Raw genomic sequence first — 22,762 nt, forward strand, 5'->3', positions numbered from 1 at the left:
CCCATCCTGCCCCACCCCCTAAACTGCGACCCTTTCCTGACCCCCCCCGGCCTCAGGCAGCCACAAATTGGAGGTGAAAGTGGGGGGGGACTCCATGCTTGCCCGGCTTCTTCGGAAAACCATTGGAGCCCTGAACACGTCCTCGGAGACAGGGGTGCAATCAAACAACATGGGTGAGCGACGCTGGAAGTCTGGGTCAGAGGAACGGAGGGCGGGGGCCAGGGTCTTTCCAAGGCGTGGCAAGAGGGGGCTCTGCATGCTGGGGTCGCAAGGATCAGAGCAGGAAGCGTCAGGTCGGACTCGAGTTGCTGGAAGATGACAGCCTTGGGTCCGAGGGCCGTAGGGACTGGGGCCTGGGGGTCCCAGTGCCCTAGAGCCACACTGTCCAACAGAACTTTCTTCCACATCCGAGCCGAGCAAACAGCCTCACGAGCCTGGTAGCTCCGGGCCGGAAGGGGCCACTCTGCAGGGAAAGGGGCAGGCAGGAGCAGAGCAGCCCGGGGGTGCCCTGACAGGCCCACCCCCCCGCAGCCTGCCTGCCCCAGCCCGTGAGCCTGGACGCCAGGGCTTACGTGAGAGCTGCCCTCCCCGTCGGCCTGCTGCTGTGTGTCTGTCTGCTCCAGGCCTTCGCCTACCGGCTCCGGAGGGTCATCGCTGCCTTCTACTTCCCCAAGGTGCTCCCTCCCCCAAGCTCGCAGGCCCGCACCCAGCACCCCCCCAGCCTGAGGGGCGCACTGTCATACCACTGACCCCTCTCCCTGGCCCCAGCGCGAGAAGAAGCGGATCCTGTTCCTCTACAATGACCTGCTGAGGAAGAGGGCAGCCTTTACGCAGCTGAGGAGGGCTGCCATCCTGAGGCGGGCACAGCAGCAGAAGGCCCCAGTAAGTCCAGGCCTCCTTCCCGTGGCTCCTGTGGCTGTGAGGGCCGCAGCAGGGGCCTCTCCTGTCAGTCCGTCCAGCCCCAGGGGCCCAGGCCTACGGAGCTCAGCGAGTTCTGACGGGATGCATGCCAAGCGCCCTGGTCATCCAGCTCCTGGGGGTCAGGGCTGCGTCCACCTCTGTCTCCCAGGATTCAGCCCAGCCCGAGACACTCAGTGGGCCATCAGGAAGCAGGCAGAAAAGGGAAGTCCGATTTGATATGGTCTGGCTAAAAGAAAGCAAGGGGGCTCCTTCAGAGACAAGGGACGGGAGGCAAGCCACAGGATCTACTGAGTGTCTTTGGGGGAGGCGGGGAGGCGGGTGGGCTGGGGGGTCTGGAAGGCACCATGAAGGGTCACATAGGATAAGGAAAAAGCACAGAGCCAGAAGAACCAGGTTCCAGTCCACACTTCCTCATTAAGCTGTGTGGCCTTGGCCACGGTCTTCACCAGACCTCAGTGTTTCCCTCTGACGGACAGGGAGCTTGGACAGATGTGTAAGGCCTGGTGCAAGGCGTGTGCAGAGATCAGCAACAGCGTGGCAGAGGCTGCTGGTGTCAGAGGGCCTGGGTTTGAGTCCTGGCTCCCTCCTTTATTGCCATGACAACTGCGATCTGGAGGACTGACTAAATGCTGGGCCTTGGTTTTCCCTTCTGTAACCGGGGTGAGCTGCTACTCCATTTGGTGGTTGTGGGGACTAAGGGAGTCTCACTCTTGTAGCGCAGGCATCTAGCAAGTTCCATGCACATACTAGTTGTCATCATGTGACCCTGGGCAAGTGACCGCCTTTCCAAGCATGTTTTCTCATCTGAAAGAGAAATGATGATAACAATGCCTGTCTTATGGGGTTACTGTTTGAGTGAGCTAATTTATTTACACTTTCTTAGTAGAGCATAGTACAGGACCCAACATTATTTAAAAAAAAAAAAAGAAAAAGAAAAGAATGGCAGCCATTCTTAATCAGCCCCAACAGAGCTCATGAAAGTGAGAGACCATCTTTGCTTGACTTTTCCTCCAGTGCCTAGATCCTCCACCCCATGACACAGAGAGGCTAAATGAGTATGAAAAAGTGAGCATACTGTGATTCCATGACCTGGTCGAGAAGGAAACTGGATTTGGGTAGGCAGGTGGAAAGATGAAGGGCATTCGTCCAAGCTAAGGGAACAGAATGTGCAAAGACTCACAGCCCAGAGGGAATGTCAAGGGCCGGGGCTAGTCTGAGAGGCTGGCACAGAGGATGCCAAGTTCAAGCTGGGGCAAGTTAGAGCAGAGGCTAGAAGGGGACCAGAGCGTGGAAGGCTCTGCAGGCCAAGGCCAGGAGTTCTGCCTTTGCAGTGGGGCCTCTGTAGTTTCGGTGGCCTGCAGAGAGGAATTCCTGGCAATTGTGGGGCGAGAGGGTGGGAGCACAGTGAACCAGACCTGTCATCAGGAATCGGGACCGGGGCCAGCCAGGTTTGACTGCTTACTCTCTGTGCGCCTTGGGGACTCGCTTACCCCTCCCGAGATTCCGCTTTCCCGCCAGTAAAGCGGAGAACACAGCAGTGATAATCTCGTACGCCCTACTGCCTTCCCCGCCCACCGTGAGAACCAGATAAGGTGGTTTACGGGGAAAGAACAGGTGGTGGCTGGGGGAAGGAGCGGAAGCTGCACCCCCATTCTCCATCACCGCGCCGGGGAGGGCCGCCCTCTACACCCGCTGCCCTAGCACCCCGGCCCCGCAGGGCGCCCAGCACGTGGGCGCGGACCCCTCGCAGCCCTCTCTCCCGCTCGCTCCCGGCAGCGCCACCGCCTGGCGGACGTCCTGCTCCGCCGCTGCCCGCTCCTGCGCCGCCGGTTGCGTGAGCGCTGCGTGGTGTGCCAGGCGCCCGGGACGCCAGAGGCCTACGTGTGCCCGACGCCGGACTGCGCGGCCGTGTACTGCCGGCCGTGCTGGGACGACATGCGGCGGCGGTGCCCCGCCTGCACCCCGCGCGAGGAGCTCTCGTCCTCCGCCTACAGCGACAGCAACGACGATGCCACCTACGCGGAGTGAGGGGGCGTCCTGTCCACCGGCTCCTCCGCGGTTAATAAAAGCCGGTACACTCCCCACGCCCGCGCTTCCCAGGGGTCTGACCGGCAGTCCGGAGACCGGGCCGCCGACGTGACGCGGGAGGGCAGCCGAGCTGCAGGGAAGGGGTCCGGCCCCGGGCCGGGTGGAGACGCGCCGCCCCAGCCGGTCGGTCCGGGCCTCGGCTCCCACCGCGCGCAGCAGCCGGAACGCCGCAGTGGCGAGCGGCGCGGGCCCGGGCCCTCCGGGGGCGGGGCCGCGGCCTCCACGGGGGCGGGGCCTGGCCGGGAGCCCCCGGGGCGGGGGCGGGACGGGGCGGGGCCTGGTGGCTGCTCGGCGCGGCGGGGTGCGCCAGGCAGACCCGGCCGCCGCGGCTCCTCGGCGCGCGGCCCAGCACCTGCTGCCCTCGCCCGGCCCGGGGCGCCGCTGCCATGCGGCTGGCGCTGCTCTGGGCCCTGGGGCTCCTGGGCGCAGGCAGCCCTCTGTCCCCCCGGCCGCTCCCAGATATAGGTGAGTGCCCGGCCCTCAGTGGGCGGGGGGTGGGGGGCGGAGAATGGACCGGGAGGAGGCGCAGGGAAGTCAGGAGGCACGGGGGTCGGCTGGAGACTCGGGGAGACCCCCAACCAGAGCGCGGCCCGCCCTAGTTCGCTGTCCTGGCTGAGGGCCCGGCGACTGGGCGATGGAGTGGAGAGAGGAGGGGGATGCCGCCCCCCCGCCCCGCGCGGTCATCCTCTGCTCGGTCCCCGCGGACACTAACAGGCTCCGGAGCCGGGCACCGAAGGCCCTGGCCCAGCGCCCCTCAGGATGGTGGGACAGGGTCGCACCTCCCCGGGACTGACGTCTTCGCTCCTCTGGGGCCTAGCTGACCGTTCCACCCGGTGCCAGAGCGCCGAGTGGTCAGGGCCGGTAGGGTTTGGCGGAGAGGATTCTTCCTGGGCCCCCTTCCCAGGCCTGAGCGGCCAACGCACCCCTCGCCCTGATGATGATGCCACCAGAAACCCGGCGCAGCGAGCGGGAGGGAGCGCGGGAGGAGCCAGGGGAGGGAGAACTGGCCAGGAAAGAGGCTGACACCGGACTCCTCCTTGGAACTTTCACTTCCCGCTGCTGTCTCGGGCCCGGGGCTGGAAGGGCAGGCGCGGGTGGGCTGGCCTCGGGAGAGAGGGCCATTGTGGGACGGGGGTGCTCAGGGAGGAAGCTGGGGGGCGGCGAGCGGGTGTGCCTGACTGGGTAGGGGGTGTTTAGGGAGGGGTGTTTGCACTGCGCACCCAGAAATGGGCGTTCCCGGCAGCTCCGCAGTGAGGACAGGGGAGGGCGGAGTGGGCACCGGGCCACAGGGCTTCGCCCAGGCCTGAGAGGGGGCGTTCCTAGGGGGGTGATTGCGAGGGAGTAGGAAAGGGAGCTCCCCGCCAGAACCTGGGATTGGCCTGGGGGGGGGGGGGCAGGGAGAGGCGAAGGCAGGACGTGCAAGGTGGGGTGCTGGGATGAAAGTTGGGAGCCGCAGAGAAGACCCTTCCCTTCGGGATTCTCCTTTAAGTCCCAGCATGCAATGCAGGAGTCCTTCAAGCAGAGAAGGGCCCGGGTGCCCAGTGGGCACCAGTGTGCCCAACGCTGGTGCCGGCTCTCTCAGCACCCTCTCGGGGTGTTCTGGGCGCCCTGCAGGTGGCACTGAGGAGGAGCGGGCACGGCCAGAAGGGGCCCTGCGTGGACCCTCGGAGCCCCAGATCCTTCCGGACATCCCGACACTCAGCCTCACAGAGGTGTTTCAGGTGAGCCGCCCTCTCCCCCCAAGTGAAGAAGCACACCCCTGCCACCCCACAGAGCCGTGTGTCTGAGCACAGGTGAGTGGACCCCCCCGCGCAGCGCGGCCATCCCAGGGCTGGCTGCCCCTCCTGCCGCAGGCCAGCACCTGGCTTCACTTATGCCCTCAACATCTGCCCCCGCGCCTGCCCCAGCCTCCGCCCCAGCTGGCTGTCCCGCTCCCCTGGGAAAACCCTGAGGCCAGACCTGCTTTCGGGGTCTCATTCTGTCCCTTTTCTCCCCAGGGGAGTGGGGGGCTTGGAGAAGGTCAGGGCCTCACCAAACACCCCCCATCCCCAATTCCAAAGCTGAGTCAGAGGAAGGGCTGGGGCCTGCACTGGGTCTTCCATGATGCTTCCTCTCTGGGCAGGAAGCCGAGAAGGGGCGGCTCAGATACCTTCCTTGACCTCCCCACACAACCCCCCAGAACAATGCCCCAGGCCGGGCAGGGCTTCCTGGCCCCTCCCTCGGGACCCCCCCACCCCCACCAGTGATCTAATCGTTGGTGCTCTCCGAAGGGCCTGAGGTTTTCTGGTTAGAGAGGATAGGCATTTCGGGCAGGGCCAGGGAGGTGACAGGCCCTCTGCTGCCCACAGACCAAACTGCCTGAGGCCTTGCGGATCCAGTTGGAATTGGATGGTGAGAGTCATGTTCTGGAGCTGCTACGGAACAGGTAACAACACTAGTGGTCCCGTTAGTAATGTGGATAACGTGGCGGACAGCCATACAGCACTGACTAGTGCTTGAACTCATAACAACCTACAGGGCAGGTACTATTCGCTATTACTGTCCTCGTTTTATATATGAAGAAGTCAAGGCACAGAGAGGCTAACTAACTTGCCCAAGGTCACACAGCTAGGATGCAGTAAAAGCCAGATTAGAACACAGAGAGCTGGGCAGAGTTTGTGACCCAACCACTATACTCTGCTGCCTCTGGGGGAAGCCCGGCCCCCAGCCACCCCTCTACCACCTCCCAGGCCCGCAGGCCGTTCCTGCACCCCCCAGGGAGGTAACTGTCACCGCCTTGCTTTTTCTTCCCAGGGAGCTAGTCCCAGGCCGCCCGAGCCTGATGTGGTACCAGCCTGATGGAACCCGTGTGGTCAGTGTGGGACACACTCTGGTGAGTCTTATGCCCTGTTTCTGGCCTGAGGGAAGAAGGCAGGGGCCACCTGGAGGGTGCCATCCCTACAGGACGTGGGAGGACACTGCATCTCTTCACCAGCAGGCCAGCCTCCTGGTCTCCAGCCTGGCCTTCAAGGTAGCACTGCTCTTTCTCTGCTGTAGGAGAACTGCTGCTACCAGGGAGCGGTGCAGGGCCGCGTGGGCTCCCGGGTCTCTGTGTGCACCTGCTCGGGGCTCAGGTACCTGGAGTGCGCCCCATGTGGGTGGGGACAGTGAGGGTGCGTGAGGCATGGAGCTGAGAGGCTTTCTGACTTGCTGGACCTTCCCAGGGGGCTGGTGATCCTGTCCCCAGAGAGAAGCTACACCTTAGACCTGGAGCCTGGGGACCTTCGGGCCCCCCCGAATATCTCCCGGATCCGAGACCTCTTCCTGCCAGGCCACACTTGTGCCCTGCGCTGGCGTGCGTCTGTGCCCACCCAGGCTGCCCTGGAGCCACCCCGGGGAAGGCCCCGCAGCCACACGCATCGGGTGAGGATGAACAGCGGGCTCTCGTTGTCCCCGAGGGCCAGGCCCCAGACCCTCTGAGCCCTGTGTTCCCAGAACCTTCTGAGGAGCAACTGTCCACACCCCTGTGTGAACATAATCTCCTTTCCTCTTCCCAACAATGCTGGGAGGTATGTCCTATCAGTAGCTCCATTTTAGTGAGAACACTGGCTCGGAGAGGTTAGTGACTTGCCCAAAGTCATTCAACTAGTGACTGATATATCCAGGATTTACATGCAGGTACTTGACCCAAACTCCACATCTGTCAGAAGATCCCCAAACGCAGAGAGCGCTCACTTGGCTAGAGATAATACAGTTACCAGTCCTAAAGCAATATGAGTCCAATCTCCTGATTTATAAAACGGGGATGATAGGGGCGCCTGGGTGGCTCAGTCGTTAAGCGTCTGCCTTCGGCTCAGGTCGTGATCCCAGGGTCCTGGGATAGAGTCCCGCATAGTGTCAGGCTCTGTGCCCAGTGGGGAGTCTGCTTCTCCCTCTCCCTCTGTCCCTTCCCCTGCTTGTGCTCTCTCGCTGTCTCGCTTTCTCTCTGTCTCAAATAAATAAATAAAATCTTAAAAAAAAAAAAAAAACAGGGATAATAAAACTACTTACCTTTCAGGGTTATTGTGGAGATTAACTGAATCTATTTATCTATCCATATGCACAGTGCTTAGAAGTGTGCCTAAAGTGTGATAAGTATATGATGGTGTTATTTTTTAATTTATTTTTTAAACCTTATTTATTTATTTTTTAGTAATCTCTACACCCACTGTGGGGCTCGAACTCACAACCCCGAGACCAAGAGTCACACGCTCTACCAACTGAGCCAGTCAGGTGCCCCTATTGTCTTCTTTTTAATTTGGAAAAGGCACTGAATTTGGAGTTAGAAAGCAGGCTCTACTCCCAGCCACGTGACCTACTCCTGGGTCCACCTTGGGCAAGTCACTGGCCTCGCGGGCTCTCAGTGGCTCATCTGTAAAATGGGCTCTGCTCCCCTCCGGCCGGCCGCCCAGGGTGGGCGTGGACGCGGTTCCTGCAGCCCCGTGCGGCTGCCGGCCGTGAGTGCTGGGCCTGATGCTCCTTCCTCCGCCCACAGCGGCGGCGGGATGTGGTGACAGAGCCCAAGACCGTCGAGCTGGTGATCGTGGCCGACCACGCGGAGGTGAGCTGGCCCACGCGCGTTCCCTCCGGCCCCCACCCGCCTTGCTGCTTCTCCTGCTCACTTCTCGGGCCCGCAGGTCCAGAGGTACCCGGACTCCCAGCACCTGCTGAACCGCATGCTGAAAGTGACCCTCCTCCTGGACACCGTGAGTGCTGGGCGGGGCAGCGCCCTGACGGCCCTCTGGCCGTCGGAGCCCATCTCCTGAGCCCCAGTTCTTTCAGTTCTTCCGGCCCCTGAATGTGCGGGTGGTGCTCGTGGGCCTGGAGGCCTGGACCCAGCGGGACCTGGTGGAGATAAGCCAGGACCCAGGTCTCACGCTAGACAGGTTCCTCCACTGGCGCCGGAGAGATCTGCTGCCTCGACTGCACCACGACAGCGCCCAGCTGGTGACGTAAGCCCCCCGCCCGGGCTCTGCTCTGGCCTGGCCAGGGTCACACCCCCTCCCTATCTGAGGCCCTGAAGCTCTGGACCCCTTGGCTTTGGCCTGACTTTGGCCTCACAATCCCACAGCGCTACTTCATTCTCTGGGCCCACGGTGGGCATGGCCATTCAGAACTCCATCTGTTCTGACTTCTCCGGAGGTGTGAACATGGTGAGCTATTTCAGGTCTCCTCCCTATTCCCAGTTCAGTTCCTCCCCACTGGAGGGCCGCTGATTCACTGAAAGCCCTACAAAGTTACCAACCCCAGAGCTGTGGGCATGGGGGCAGGGCTGTATGACACGTGGCCTCTGCGGTCGTGGCACCCTCTCCTGTGGCCAGCTCACCGCTTTACTGGTCTTCACCTATTTCCTGGGGGAGGAGGGGGTAGCCGAGCCCAAAGAAGAGAGGCGAGTGCCCAGGGCCACACAGTAAGGGAGGGGCACAGAGCTGAGCGAGCCCCCGGTTTCCTGCCACCCAGGCCTGGGCTCTCCTCCTACTTTAGAAGCAATTAAGGAGGGAGGCGGTGCTGAGCGCCCCGGAGGTCAGATGAGGAGAGAACAGGAGCAGTCAGGCTGCTGCTGGACCTGGGGTGTCCCCTCCCCAATGCCAGGACCACTCCACCAGTGTCCTGGGAGTTGCATCTTCCATAGCTCACGAGTTGGGCCACAGCCTGGGCCTGGACCACGACTTGCGCGGGCACAGCTGTCCCTGCCCAGGGCCGGCCCCTGCCAAGAGCTGCATCATGGAGGCCTCCACGGAGTGAGTCCCTGCAGGGGGGCGGGGGGGGGGGGGGGGGGGGCAGGGCCCGAGGCCGCCCGCAGCCCCAACCTTTCTTGCCACGGTCCCCAGCTTCCTGCCGGGCCTGAACTTCAGCAACTGCAGCCGGCAGGCCCTGGAGAAAGCCCTGCTGGAAGGGATGGGCAGCTGCCTCTTTGAACGGCTGCCCAGCCTGCCCTCTCTGGCCACTGTCTGCGGGAATAAGCTGGTGGAGCCCGGCGAGCAGTGTGACTGCGGCTTCCCGGATGTGAGCCCCTCCCCCCAAGCCTGGCCCCACCCCTCCTGGGCCCTCACCCCGGGTCGCCGCCCCTCCGCGAGCGTCCGAGCCTCCCCTCTCCGCAGCTCCCCCTCTGTCTGCGGGGACAGCACAGGCCGTGCGGGCCTCCAGCTTCTACTTGCTATGTGCGTCCTCGGAGAGCAGGGGTGGGGCGGGCTCTCAGGCCTGGCCCTCTCCAACTCGGGGTCCCCCTGCCCTCAGGACTGCACCGACCCCTGCTGTGACTACGTCAGCTGCCAACTGAGGCCCGGGGCGCGGTGCGCGTCCGACGGGCTCTGCTGTCACAACTGCCAGGTGGGCGCCGACGGGACCCTCCAGCCACCCACCGCTCACCCGCCGGGGCTCGGGGCGGAAAGGTCTTTTGGGGGGACCCGCCCAGCACCCACACCGATGCTCCCTCGCCCCGCAGCTGCGCCCGGCCGGCGGGCAGTGCCGCCCGTCCAGAGGGGACTGCGACTTACCCGAGTTCTGCTCAGGAGACAGCCCGCAGTGCCCTCCCGACGTCAGCCTGGGAGACGGCGAGCCGTGCGCGGGGGGCCAGGCCGTGTGCGTGCGGGGCCGTTGCGCCTCGTACGCCCAGCAGTGCCAGGCTCTCTGGGGACCTGGGGCCCGGCCCGCCTCGCCGCTTTGCCTCCTTGCTGCCAACACTCGAGGGGATGCCTTTGGGAGCTGTGGGCGCAGCCCTAATGGCAGCTACGTGTCCTGTGCCCCTAAGTAAGTGAGGAGCCGGGGGTCCCCTCTGGGTTTGTGGGAGCCTTGGCCTGACCCCGCACCTCCTCCCTCGTTACCTCAGAGACGCCATCTGCGGGCAGCTCCAGTGCCAGGGCGGGCAGGCCCAGCCTCTGCTCGGCTCAGCCCGGGGTCTGCGCTGGGAGGTGCTAGAAGCCAACGGGACCCAGCTGAAGCTGAATTGCAGCTGGGTCCACCTGGACCTGGGCGACGACGTGGCCCAGCCCCTGCTGACTCTGCCTGGCACGGCCTGCGGTCCTGACCTGGTGAGCGGTCCCAGCGGGCAAGGCCAGAGGGAGGGCCGTGTGCACGAGCAGCGCCCAGGCCTCAGGGTCCACCAGTGTAAAAGGCAGACTCTCGGGGGGGGGGGGGGGGTCAGAGTCACACTGCCGACTGAACAGCGTCCTGCCATCCTGGCAGCCTCGGTTTCCCCCTCTGTAAGGGCAGGGCTGTGGCCTGCCAGTGCCTGTGACGCTTGGTGAGGCTGTGACCTTGGTTCTCTCCCCACCCCCCACCCCCGGCCAGGTGTGCATTGACCGCCGGTGCCAGCCCGTGGACGTCCTGCGAGCCCAGGAATGTCGAAGCAAATGCCACGGACACGGGGTGAGCGGGCGTGGCGGACACGGAAGGGGACAGGGAGCCTCCGGGGGGCAGACAGGAGGGCGTGGGGAACACACACACCTAGGTTCTAATCCTCGCTCTACTCCTTCCTAGCTGGGTAGCCGGGGGCACATTATTAACCACTCTGAGCTCAGTTTCCTCAGCCACCCAGTGGGCGTCCTGGGGTCCAGGAGATGAGGACGAGAGGGTCTCACACAGTGCCAGCGTGGAGAAGGTGCTCACGGGCTCGTTCGGTTTCATTTCCTCGGCCATGGACACAGGCTCCATCTCTCCACCCCATCATCCCCAGCATACCTTCCAACTGTGGACAGAGGAGATCCTGAAACGCTGGGGGCAGGGAAATGCGGCCCCAGAGTGTAGGGCCCCTCATCGCTCAACCTCTATTCCCTAGGTCTGCGACAGCAAAGGACATTGCCACTGTGAGGCGGGCTGGGCCGCCCCTGACTGCACCACCCGCGTCAGAGGTAGCTGGGGGCAGCGGGCAGGGGCAGCTGGGAGGGCATCGTGGCTCACCCTTTACCACCCCCCCTTCCTCTGACCCCTTCCCGTTCTCTGATCACTTCACCTCCGTCCCCGCCCTCCACCCCTTCCTGGGTGTGGGATTCTTAGCCCTGCCCACCTTCAAACCTGCCCTCACCCCACAGCAACCAGCCCCCTGACCACAGGGCTGCCCCTCAGCCTCCTGCTGTTGGTGGTCCTGCTGCTGCTGGGGGCCGCCTACCGGCACCGCGCCCGCCTACGTCAACGGCTCTGTCAGCTCAAGGGACCCAGCTGCCAGTACAGGTACGGACCCCCTTGCCCCCAGCTCGCTCGACGGCTCTGCTGAAGACGGCTCTGCGGTCCTGTCCCCAGTCCCGCTGCAGTGCCGGACACCGGGCTCTGCCCCCAGCCCCTTGGGCCAGCCCACGCACGCCTCGCTCCCCTCCACGTGCCCTGTCACTCCTCACCTCACACCCAGACCCACGGAGGGCAGCTGGGGAGCCAGGGCCACCTCTGCCCAGGAGCCCTGTGCTGAGTAGGTGGGGCCCTCCCTCAAGCCCCTCAGCCCCCCCCCCCCACTTCTCACTGGGCCTCAACCACACTCGAGCTGCTCTCCAAGGGGCTGCAAAGGGTCAACCCTACTCAAGGGTTGCGTGTGGGTGGAGAGCATGGTCTGACGCTGGGCCCTCTCCCTCCTTGCTTTTCTTCACGTCCAGGGCAGCCCAGTCTGGTCCCCCAGAACGCCCAGGACCCCCGCAGAGCGTCCTGCTGATGCCAGGGGCCAAGGTAAGTCATGCATACCAGGGGAGAGAGGCCCCACCTTGCCCAGGCATCCAGCGTGGGCCCTGGGGTGTGGGCACTGAAGGCCCTAGACTCAGAGAAAGACTCCCATTGCCCACGAGTCAGTCAGAGGAGTCGGGGCCAGCCCTCCCCTACGCTCCCCTGGCTGCAGGCCCAGAAGCAGAGTCCAGCCTGGACTGGGGAGGGACATCACCTAGAGGAGGGCCAAGCTGGTGGTTCTGAGAGGTGGGTCTGCTGGTGCTCCCAGCAGGGGCCCCTGGAGGACAAGGTGGGTGGTGCTCAGAAATGGCCTTCAGGCGCCATGACCTGATGAGGCCCAGGTCACCATGTGTGGAAGGCTGGCGAGTGCCCCGCAAGCCCCTGGAGCTGATGACAGGGGTGTGTGTGGAGGTGGTCCGCATGCTCACTCTGCCACTTGTCGCCCCCTCTGCATGCAGCCAAGCAACTGCATGCGCGGCCCCCCCCACTGTCCCTGGGGCCCTGGCAGCCCCTCCCCAGGCACTAACCCCTCTCTGCCCACATCTGTGTCCGTGCTCCCTCTCCCCGACCCCACCCACCCCGATCCCGCTGTCTGCTCCCCATGCTCTCTCAGCAGGCCAGTATTCTTGGCTTCCCGGCACCCCCCTCCCGGCCGCTGCCTCCCGACCCTGTGCCCAAGAGACTCCAGGTAAATCCGGGCCAGGCCCCGCCCTGGCCCAGGGCAGGTGGGAGGCTTGGTGCCCCACTGCAGTTCTCACCCCTGTTCCCTGCCAGTGGCGCTCTTCATTAGGGGACCAGGGTGCCCCTCAGCCTTCAGACACTCTGAGCCCCAGCAGCCGCAAAGGGTGAGCCTCCTGCCTTGGTTTCTACCACCACCTGGTGGTCAGTGGCAGGACTGCAGCTGGCCTGGGACACCACTGTGACCCATACCTTCCTCCCCTGAGGCTTCTGCGGGCAGGCGCCCAAGCCCTGTGCGCATGTCCCCATTCTCACCTGCCCCCTGGCTGACTTTGCATGTTGAACTGAAGCCCTGGAGAGAACCACTGCATGCCCGCTGGCCCCTGGCTGTGCTCACAGCGCTGCCCCTCTCTCTGTTCAGGCTGAGCTGGCTGACCGGCCCAATCCCCCCACCCGCCCTCTGCCCGCCGACCCGGTGGTGAGGCACCCGAAGGTAACATGTGGGGAGAGAAGGGTGCAGCCTCTCCCCCACCCAGGGCTGTGGTGCTAATAGCCCTGGCAGTCGTGGCCATGGTGAGATGCCCCCTCTGTGCATGAGGACACATACCCTGGTGTCCTTTAACGGTGACAGGTTGGTTTGGAACCAAGGTGACCTCTGGAGCCGGCCCCACAAGCTGGTGCTCCCCAGCAACAGGGGTGGGCAACACGACACCCCCTCCCAAGCCAGCCTCCCGCTTTCTTTCTCAGTCTCAGGGGCCTGCCAAGCCCCCACCCCCGAGGAAGCCGCTGCCAGCCAACCCCCAGGGCCGGCGCCCTTCGGGTGACCTGCCTGACCCAGGAGCTGGAATCCCGCCCCTAGTGGTACCGTCCAGGTGGGTGCGGGGGATGCCAGCGCCGGGCGAATGGTCTGGGGAAAGGGGGACCTCTGACCTTTTTTTTCTCGATTTCCCGCACCCCAGGCCTGCGCCGCCGCCCCCAGCAGCGTCCTCGCTCTACCTCTGACCTCTGCTGAGGTTCCGCTGCCTGCAAGCCGGACTTAGGACTTCAAGAGGCGGACTGGCCCCTGGAGTCCCGCGCGATGACTGAAGGAGCCGGAGCCTGGGCACGGCGGAGCGGGCAGCCTAAGACTGCGGGCACCTCCACGCGCCGACGAGCAGCACCCTAGGGACCCGCCAGGCAGTTGCAGCTGGGGGTGGGAAGGGGCTGGGCGCCGTCCTGGCCTGAGGGAGGTGCACACAGCCTGTCCCTGCTCTGGTGCAATAAACCTGAGGTCTGGGGAGCGTGCCTCGGACTTTGTCTGCTCGGGGAAGGCCCGGTCGCCCTGCTGCGGTTCCAGGTCTGGCCGCCAGGAGGCGCTGCCGCCTCGGACGTAGGCGGGCTCTGGAGGGCGAAGAGTCCCAGGCTGGGTCAGCGTGTGTGTCCCCGGGATGCTCGCGGCTGGTTTCTGCCCAGTCTGGGATGACCCTGCGCAATCCAGTATCCAGGGAGTTGTAAATCCCCGTGCCGCCCCCCGTCGCCAAGTCCTTGCGCCCAAGTGTGCGCGGCCCCCAGAGGCGGCTATCCACGAACCGGCCCAGCTGTTGGACCCGCCGTCCCCACCCTCTGACCAGTAGCTGGGAAAAGTGGATCTGGCTGGTGTTCTCAGAGCCCTGGAGCCGGGGCGGAGCGGGGCGGCGGCTCCCACGGTCCCAAGGCCGTGCACCTGCCTCCTTCCCCTCCCCTGCCCCACCTGAGGGCTTGGGAACAAAGGTGCTTTGTACAGGACGCAACCACCTCATTATTTCGACTTCGGGAATGGGGCCGCGTGGGCCCCCAGCCCAGAATGAAGGTGTGGGGCGTAAAGGGACAGGCGCCAACCCCAAGGTGGGCACTAAGGCTCCGTAAGGGGGAGGGGAGGGAGAGGGGGAGGGGCGATCTGTCGCAGGAGGCGATCTGTCCCTTCCACTCCGCGCTATCCCTGAATAGGCAAAAAGGGGCAACATGCTAAGGTGGAGCTGGACGGGCTTCGTGGGTCCTCGCCCGTGCCTCACTTTTTCCTCTTTCTGGCCAAAGGCCGTGTGCTCCTATTTAAATCCTCCCAATTTGTAATAAGGCTTCCTACCTACCCGGTACTAACGCAGACACGAAAGACGCGACCTCCCTAAAACGAACTCCCCGACCGTGGACTGCGTCGCCCCTCCCGCCCCCTCGCGTCACGGTGCAGACCCGGTGGGAGCGCGGCGAGCCTGGCGCGCGCCTCGGCGCACACAGGGTTAACAGGAGTTGGCTCCGAGCGCGGAGGCGGGGGTGCGCCCCCATTGGTGGAAAGTTACCCGGAGGCGTGGCCTGCGAGTCTCTGCACCCCACCCCCAGTTCCGCACCCCCCCTCCCTCCACTTTGTACCTTTCTCGCGGCGGCAGAGAAGCGGGCCGGGACCGGCCGGACCAGACCAGAGCGGACCCCGGGGGCGATGCGGCTGCTGCCCCTGCTGCGGACTGTCCTCTGGGCCGCGCTCCTCAGCTCCCCGCTGCGAGGGGGCTCCGGCCTCCGCCACGCTGTCTACTGGAACTCCAGTAACCCCAGGTAGCCGGGCCGAACCCGGCCGACTGCGGCCCGGGCCTGCGCGCTCCCGGGCCGGGCGCGCGCCCCACTCTCGCTCTGTGCGCGGCGCCGCCTGGCCCGGGCCGCGCGCCGGGGCTCCTTTGTTTGAGCCGGCGGGGGAGGGGGAGGGGAGGGGCGAGGCGCGCCCGGGGCTCCCCCCCGCCCGCACGTGTTGGGGGGCGGGCGGAGGACCCCCAGCTCTGAAGGCGGAAGGTGGGATCTCGGAGCCGGGGGCCCCCCGGCCTGCGCTCCGAGCCCCGCCCCCTCGCTTTTCCCTTCTCTCCTGCTGTTCCCCTGCACCTCCGAGCTGGGGCGGGCGGTCTGGAGAGGGAGGGAGGGGGCTTCACGCTTGAGAAAGAGCGTGGTTTACTCTCCTGCTCGCTTGGCCTCCTGAGCTCATTCACTATCTCTGCGTTCATCTCCGTCATTCTGGGTCCTTCTATTTCTGTCCATTCTCGGCCCTGCCCTTCCAGCTGAATCACCTTCGGGCAAGTCGTTTGACTCCCTAACCTCAGTTATCTCATCTGTAAAATGGGCTAATAACACCTGGTACCCTGGGAAATCAGGCGGGCTGACCGAGGTCACGTGTGTGGAAGAGGTGCGGGCTGTAGATACAAATTATTCTTTCTTCCGAGCCTTTGAACCTCGGTATTTTTTACTGTTTGCATTTTCTTCCCCAGTTCTCCCTGTCTCTCTGCTTTCTCCATCTGTTTGCCTTTCTGATTTTCTACTTGAGACAATCTGTGACTCTGTTCATTTGTTCACTCACCAACATTTGTTACGCAGGACGTGTGCTAGGATGCTGGATATAGAGAGAGAAGACCTCAGCTCTGGCCTCTGGGAGCCCGGAGACCCCCGGGGAGGGCAGGCATCAAGACAGGTCATTAGGATGCTGGCACCACGTGATGACAGCTATTGTCCTCCCAGTTCCGAAGCCCTCTCTGTTCCAGACCAGTGCCTCTGAATCACTTGCAGAACTTGTTAGGAATTCAGGTTCCTAGCCCCCAGCCCTGAGGTTTCTGGCCTGTTCATTCAATCTGCAAATATTTATTAAGTGTTTGGGCAGGACACTTTTCCAGGCACTGGGGATGCTGCAGAAATCATACCAAGGCCCAGCTTGTGTTTGAGTGGGTCTGAGCTGAGCCCGGGAATCTGCATTTCTGATCAGAACTCCAAATGCAGGTGGTCCTTAGACCACCCATTGAGGGATAGTTAGAGGCCTTTCATCCGTCACGCTAGACTGTGTGGATGGTCAGGAAGGGGGAAAGTGGTTCACAGTGTATAATGCCGTGGGGGCAGCCTGTCCCAGCCCTTCCCGCCTGTCCTGGCTCCCACAGGCAGCTCCCAAGAGGTAGGGAAGGGAGTCCTGAGTAGGCCAAAGATGAGTTGATATCTGGAGGGGCCTCCCCCACCCACAGCCTATTCCTCCTTCCTTCCTTCCTTCCTTCCTTCCTTCCTTCCTTCCTTCCTTCCTTCCTTCCTTCCTTCTTTTCTTCCTTCCTTCTTTCCTTTCACTGTGACATTCTTCTCAGTATTGCACTGAGATCCGGAAAGCTGTCTTCCTCTCTCTGCCTCTGCTGATGAGGATACGGTTCCTGGCGTCCATGTCTGCAGCCGTGACTGTGCCGTGGGCCCAGATTTGTACCCCTCGTCTCTGCGCCCCAGCTTCTTAGCACCTGACATGTACCAAGTGCAGAGTGCTCTGCCAGGCCCTCTGTTGGGCACTGGGGCTGGAGAGCTGGTGGCAGCTCCAGCCTGAAAATGTAGGGTCTGGAGAGAGGCCGTCTCAGGCTTGAGCACATGGTTATGGGCACCGCCGTCCCTTCAGCCGTCCCTTCACCTCTCGATACCTGCAAACTGGTGACCGCCCCCCCCCCCCCCCCCTTGACTCTGTCTCTCAAGAGTTGTCGGGTTGGGAAACGCGGGCCTTGCTGAGCTGCTCCCTCTCCAGTGGGTGGGGGAGAGGCCGGAAGGGACCACCGGGACCCTCGTGCCCCTTCAGCCCGCCCCCGCCCGATGCCTGCAGGCTGCTTGGAGGAGACGCCGTGGTGAAGCTGGAGCTCAACGATTACCTAGACATCTTCTGCCCGCACTATGAGGGGCCAGGGCCCCCTGACGGCCCCGAGACGTTCGCTTTATACATGGTGGAGCGGCCAGGCTATGAGGCCTGCCAGGCCCAGGGGCCAGGAGCCTTCAAGCGCTGGGAGTGCGCCCTCCCCTTCGCTCCCTTTGGCCCGGTTCGATTCTCTGAGAAGATTCAGCGCTTCACACCCTTCTCCCTCGGCTTTGAGTTCTTGCCTGGAGAGACCTACTACTACATCTGTGAGTGAGGAGGGGCACGCTGGCTGTGCCGGGCGGGGGGGGGCATCCTGCCATCGCCACAGGTGGGCAGAGGGCCTGAGGTGGGGCCTGGGAATGAAGAGGGGGGACCTGAGTCTAATACTGAGTAGGGGGACATCTAGGGGAGTCTGTAGAGAGGAGGAGAAAGCAAGAGGAGCTAGGAAAGGGGCCGTGGTGGCAGGCACGGCCGGGGCCTGGCACCAGGGTGGGGACCAAAGGTGAGGGGAAGCTCTCCAGGGAACCGCAGGGAAGACGAACGGGAAGGGTCTGAAGGCGTCTGGGGCGTGCAAGCTAGCCTGTGCTAACTTCTTCCTCCCAATTTCCCACCACCCAGCGGTACCAACTCCCGAGAGTTCTGGCAAGTGCTTGAGGCTCCAGGTGTCCGTCTGCTGCCAGGAGAGCAGTAAGTGGGTCGGGGTGCGGGGGGCCACCCTTCTGGTGGGTGTGGGGTCGCTGGAGCGAGGGAAGCGGTGGGGAGAGTCTGGGAGCATCAGACCCTGAGGGGTCCAGGTGGGGCTTTTAGCTGTGGCCTCTGATCCCCCATTTCTCTGTGTGGGTGCTTCCACTCTGCCCCTTTATGCTGGGCCAAGGAGATGGCATCTCCAGGGCAGTGTCCTCCGAGGCCTCAGCCGTGGTGGGCTGGGAGTGAAGAGGCCAGGGGCAGGGCAGGAAGGAGGCTGCTGAAGGGGAGGGTCCCTCAGTGCTGCCCTCCCTCACAGAGTCGGAGTCAGCCCATCCTGTTGGAAGCCCAGGAGAGAGCGGCACATCAGGGTGGCGAGGGGGAGGTGCTCTCAGCCCCCTCTGTCTCTTGCTGCTGTTCCTGCTGCCAATTCTGCGCCTCCTGCGAGTTCTCTGAGCCAAGCAGACCCCTCCTGCTACGCCCAGGAGCCAGAGCCCTCCCGAGACTCCCTGGAGGAGGGGCCCCTGCCTCTCGAACTGGGAGCAGTCAAGCCAGCCAGACCAACGGAAGAGTGACGGGGAGGTCAGAGGGTCTGAGGTGACCCTTCCAGGGGCTGGCCCCTCATCACAGGCCGAAGGGGAGCTGCATACAGCCCTGGGCACCCTGGAGCCCAGGCAAGGCAAACGTAGGGTCTCCGTCAGCTGCTTTGACGTTCTCATCCTGTCCCCCCCCAGAAAGACTGGGATTTGGTGGGATTGAATCCTTGAGTCTGTTGGGGCCGAGACCGAAGACCTGGGGACAGGTGGATTGCCAGACCAGGGCAAGGGAGAAGGCCTGCCATTTGTGCCCAGTACCCTGTGGGCCTCTTCCCTGGGGCAGCATCTTCCCCTCCCCAGGGGGTCACTCACTTGTCTTCTATGAAGACGGACTTGCTATGAGGTTGAATATCATGCCAGTTTGTATTTTTATAAGTGTCCGGACCAAATCCTCAATAAACCACCCAACTTGCGGTTGCTCTCCCCCATCTACCACCCTCTGGCTCCTTCCGTGACCCCAGGACGCCCCGCAGCCTCTGCTCTCAGCTTCACTTGGCCTGACCTCCATGTCAGCTCCGCCCAGGCCATCCCTTCCGGGCAGCAGGCCGTGGGCACCCCTCTGGGCGGCGTGCGGTGGGTACCAGTGGCCCCCTCTCCCACCTCCCTAGCAGGCTTCCTGAGCTGAGGAGGGGGCAGATGCTCCGGACAGCCCATCCACTTGGGGCGGTGCCCAAGCCCTGGTAGCACCAAGCAGGGCGTTGGGGCAAACGCCAGGGCCGCGAGAGCAGTTCCGAATGCCTGGGTCCCTGCGAGCCGGGCCTGCTTCCCCCTCCCCAGGGGCAGTCTGGGCGGTGCCTGGTCTAGAACTGGGAAGGTGGGGTCAGATCAAAGCCTCCTTCCCCAGCGGCTTCTTTGTTCTTCGCTTTTATAAGGAGGAGGGGGTGGGGCCGAGGAGGGAGGGCCCCCTTTGCTCCCAGCCCCACACTGTCTCTACCCCCTCTGGCAGGCGAGGCTACGATCCACCCCCCCCCCCAGCCCCACCAGGGCCCTCTTTCTGAACGGTGTCCTCGGTGGAGCCGGGGTGAGGGGTGCCCCTCCCCCCGCCGCCCTGCCCCACCCGCCCCGGTGCCCCGCGGCTCCCACTGGCACCGTGCCGGCCCGCCTGGCACCGAGCCAGCGATCGATAGGTGGACGTTGTGCTGATTAGCTCGGCCCGGCTGCGGCAGCGGGAGGCGGCGTGTGAAGCCGCGGGGGGCGGGAGACTGACAGACGCCGGAACCGGGGCTCCGGCCCCTCCCCCACCCTGCACGCCCGTCAGACCCGCTCGCGCTCGCTCGTCCCACTGCTCTGCCCGAGGGCGGAGGGCGGCACCGCGGGCGGAGCCGACGCGACTCGACCCCTTCGCCCGTTCGAGGCCGGGGTCGGAAAAGGCCGCGTCTGTGGGTGCGCGTGTCCGCGCGTCCGCGCCCTCGGGCCCCCCCGCGCTCTCCAGCGGACGCCGAGGGCCCGGGGCGCCCGGCGGGCGGCGTCTGAGCTCGAGCGTGAGCTGCGGCCCGGCCTTCTGGTCCCGGGTTCGAGTGGCGTCTCCCCTGTCACCCAGGAGGGGGTCCTGTGTCGCCGTGGAAACCGAGGGCACTGCTGCCTCCTGCACCCCCCCCCGAAGCCGTAGGCGAGGTGCGCGGGGCGACTGGTGACTAGGCCCTGCCCTCCACTGACGACGGTGGGGGGCTCACCCCGACGCCCCACGCCCCCCTCGCCCACCCCGCCGGCGCGCTCGCTGCCTAGTGCCAGAGCAGGCGGGCACTCGGACGTGCGCCCTGGCCGGCCGCCGGCTCCCCGCAGGTGACTGAGCGGACGCCTCGGCGGCAGGGCATCGGTGCGAGGGTCGCAGACTCCCGCCGCCCGCCCTCTCCTCACACCCGGCCCTGCGCGTTCAGCCGGGCCAGCCCCGGGGCGCGCCCCCCCGAGGGCCAGGTCCGCTCCCGGGGCCGAGGCGGGCTGAAGGTGCGGGGCGGCCTTCCGCGACTGGGCCCGACCCAGGAGAAGGCCTCGAGGCGCGTTCCGGGGCGCGGTTCCAGGAGGCTGGGCAGGCCTGTGAGTTTTGGGGCGTCACCGATCTCCCCTAAACTCGGCGGCGCTAGACGGCCCAAGGTGGGGCCCTCAATTCGCTAGTCCCGCCCTAGTCTCTCCCCAGCAGATGCGAAAACTGGTCATCTTTGCCTCACCCTGTCTCGTCGTCCCAAGAGCCTGAAAGACTCTGCGACCTGGGTCCTGCCCCAACCCCATTTGCGGGGTTGCAAACCACCCTCTTTCTCTAGAAGCTAAACCCTGAAGCTTTGGTCTTTTTATGATGTGACCCCTCTCTCTTCTCTTTCAGTAGTTCGTTCCTTCCTTTGCTTATTCATTCATTCATCACATCGGGAGCTCCCAGCGCGCCCTTCTTTCAGCGGGCCACGGCAGCTGGGGTCGTCGGGGGATTCCCAGCCGTGACGCAGTTGGAGAGGGCCACTCTGGCTTCCAAATAGCCAACTGAATCCCGGGCCCTGGGGCATGAGGTCATCAGCGGTGATGCCCATTGGTTCAGGCCTGGACGTGGGGAGGGGGTCCCCATAGCAACCGACGGTGCGTCCGACCGTAACCTGGAGAGTGGTCGTTGCTTGAGCTCCAGGGGCAGCTTGGGTGGCTGTTTGGGTTGGGGGCGGGGAGACTGGATGGAGCTCAGCTTCCCAGGTCCCGGCGCCCTACCCAAGCAAGCTCTTATCATTCTCGAGATCCTTTTTCTCACTTCAAGTAATGGTCAGTGCCACTTACCCCAGGAACGTTAGGGGAGGAGTACTGGCAACAGCGCTGGGGTCCTGGGTGCCCGGCCTCCGCCACATGGAATGCTAATTCTGAGATCCTCCTGGTCTTCTGCATATCGTCTGCATCTCATTTGCATTCTCTTCATTTAAGGTCAAATTGAGCAGACATCTCCACATCCCCAGCCCTGTCACTTGTCTGTATCGCGACTTTATCCCTTAGCAGCTCCATAATTTCTCTCTCCTTTTCCGGTTCCTTACCCCACCCCTCTTCTAGCCTCCAATGTCTCCTCCAGTGGGAGGGGGCGCAGCCTGGCTGAAGCAGAAAGGAGAAGTCTGCCTCTCCCTCTGGATGTTTGTTGACAGATGGGGAGGGCTGGTCGGTACTGTCTAGAGATTAAATTGGCAAAGCAAATGGTGGGGGAAGGTGCCCCCGGGCCGGGTCGAGGGTCTCCAGGGCCAAATCACCCACACGCCCGGCAGGGTGTTGGAACAAGGGATGCCTGCTTCCAGCGAGGGGCAGGCCTGCCCACCTGTCTGGTGCCAGGCCAGCTTCCTTCCTCCGATTAAATACTAATGAGGTGTCATTAACCCTTAGTTTGCCTGCCAGCCCTCCGGTGGAGTGCAGATTCATGGTCTCCCAGCGAAGCAAGAGGGAGGCCCTTTGAAGAAGCTCAGAGGTAGTGGGGCCCAGGGGCCAGGAGACCCGCAGGCAGGGCCAGAGGTGTGAGCAGCCGGCGCTGGTTTCCTGCGTGCGGCTGAGGCGCCCTAGACGTGGGTGTCCCCCTGTCTGAGCGCGCTTCTTCCTCAGTGTATCAGTTCAACAATTTGTTGTGAATCACCTTACCTGCTCCTGCTAACTCAACACCAGGCGTGTGCTGCAGGCTGGGGATGTGCACTTGCATCAGACAAGATTCCTTTCCCTTAAGGAACCTTCAGATTACTCAGGAAGACAAACTGGCCAACAAACGACTATAATGCCAAGTGCAAATGCTACGACGGAGCTACATACAAAGTGCCATGGGGAAATGGGCTGTCAGAGGAGACGTGAGCTTGAAGGACAAAGTTTGAGGCAGGGAGGGGATGTGCAGAGCTCGTAATGCCTGTGTGTGTGACTCAGCGTGGGCCTGTGGTCAGGGGTGTTTCCAGGACTGCTGGTGTTTGCCCTCCCAGAGCTGTACATTTTGCATCTGTATATATGTGTGAGCGTGTGTATGTGTGTTGTCTGGATCTCTCTGTGTCTGGAATCCCTTCTCCTGAACACACATTGTGGTTTTATTACAGATCAATGTTTGCCGTGAGGCTCTTGTGCAGATTAGCCTGGACCTGCCCAGCCCAGGGGAGGGGCGTAGAGAGAACTGATGTTGGCTCTTGGGGAAGGGGTGGGCAGGCACCGTCTCCACACTTGGGGGCCCAGACTCTTGGCTCCCCAGTTGGCAGCGGCCGGCCACAGGAGGCAAAGGGCTGGGCCCCGGGCTGTGGTAGGGTGTGCCCAAGCTGTAGTCCCCTCTGGCCCTGGCTCCCCAGAGGAGACAGGGGGTTTACCGCCACCACTCCTCACCGAGATCTCAGGCCCCCCTCCCCCAACTCGTTCTGTCTGCGGAGGAGCAGGCCAGCTCAGACCTGTCTGCTGGCTCTCTCCTGCAGGGAGCAGATCCCTTCCAGAGGACTCTGGAGGGCTGGGGAATGCTGGAGCCTACTAGGAGGCCCTCAGAGGCTCTCTCCAGCCCGGATTCCCCCACCCACTCCAGGGAGCC

General features: G+C 63.7%; 3 protein-coding genes across 14 annotated transcripts; all 3 read left to right on the forward strand.

Annotated features, from left to right (window-relative positions):
- Window positions 1–56: 56 nt before the first annotated feature.
- On the forward strand, window positions 57–3,186 carry LOC116629071 (E3 ubiquitin-protein ligase DCST1-like; the record flags this gene model as incomplete). Its single annotated transcript, XM_032399350.1, has 4 exons — window positions 57–173; window positions 532–674; window positions 769–882; window positions 2,698–3,186. Coding segments are annotated over 4 exons (626 nt in total), but the record flags the coding sequence as incomplete, so codon positions are not given.
- Window positions 3,187–3,335: 149 nt separating this feature from the next.
- On the forward strand, window positions 3,336–13,628 carry LOC116629073 (disintegrin and metalloproteinase domain-containing protein 15-like). Of its 12 annotated transcripts, none has more exons than XM_032399358.1 (23): window positions 3,336–3,474; window positions 4,624–4,730; window positions 5,358–5,434; window positions 5,803–5,881; window positions 6,046–6,122; window positions 6,213–6,411; window positions 7,523–7,588; window positions 7,665–7,733; window positions 7,810–7,979; window positions 8,099–8,180; window positions 8,620–8,768; window positions 8,859–9,033; window positions 9,265–9,357; window positions 9,473–9,777; window positions 9,857–10,058; window positions 10,318–10,395; window positions 10,805–10,877; window positions 11,058–11,196; window positions 11,610–11,679; window positions 12,287–12,361; window positions 12,773–12,844; window positions 13,099–13,223; window positions 13,311–13,628. In XM_032399358.1, exons 1-23 carry the CDS (start codon window positions 3,396–3,398, stop codon window positions 13,351–13,353), a joined length of 2,604 nt encoding a protein of 867 aa, XP_032255249.1. In that variant the 5' UTR covers window positions 3,336–3,395; the 3' UTR covers window positions 13,354–13,628. The 12 variants fall into 12 exon arrangements, with proteins under 12 accessions (XP_032255249.1, XP_032255250.1, XP_032255252.1 ...); XM_032399359.1 differs by having other exon boundaries at window positions 12,290–12,361; XM_032399361.1 differs by lacking the exon at window positions 12,773–12,844.
- A 650-nt stretch (window positions 13,629–14,278) lies between these two features.
- LOC116629072 (ephrin-A4-like) lies at window positions 14,279–18,686 on the forward strand. Its single transcript, XM_032399351.1, has 4 exons — window positions 14,279–14,913; window positions 16,958–17,253; window positions 17,606–17,674; window positions 17,991–18,686. Exons 1-4 carry the CDS (start codon window positions 14,801–14,803, stop codon window positions 18,125–18,127), a joined length of 615 nt encoding a protein of 204 aa, XP_032255242.1. The 5' UTR covers window positions 14,279–14,800; the 3' UTR covers window positions 18,128–18,686.
- The last annotated feature ends 4,076 nt before the right edge of the window (window positions 18,687–22,762 follow it).

This window comes from Phoca vitulina, unplaced genomic scaffold (assembly GCF_004348235.1).
Source record: "Phoca vitulina isolate PV1807 unplaced genomic scaffold, GSC_HSeal_1.0 scaffold262, whole genome shotgun sequence".
Classification (NCBI taxonomy): domain Eukaryota; kingdom Metazoa; phylum Chordata; class Mammalia; order Carnivora; family Phocidae; genus Phoca; species Phoca vitulina.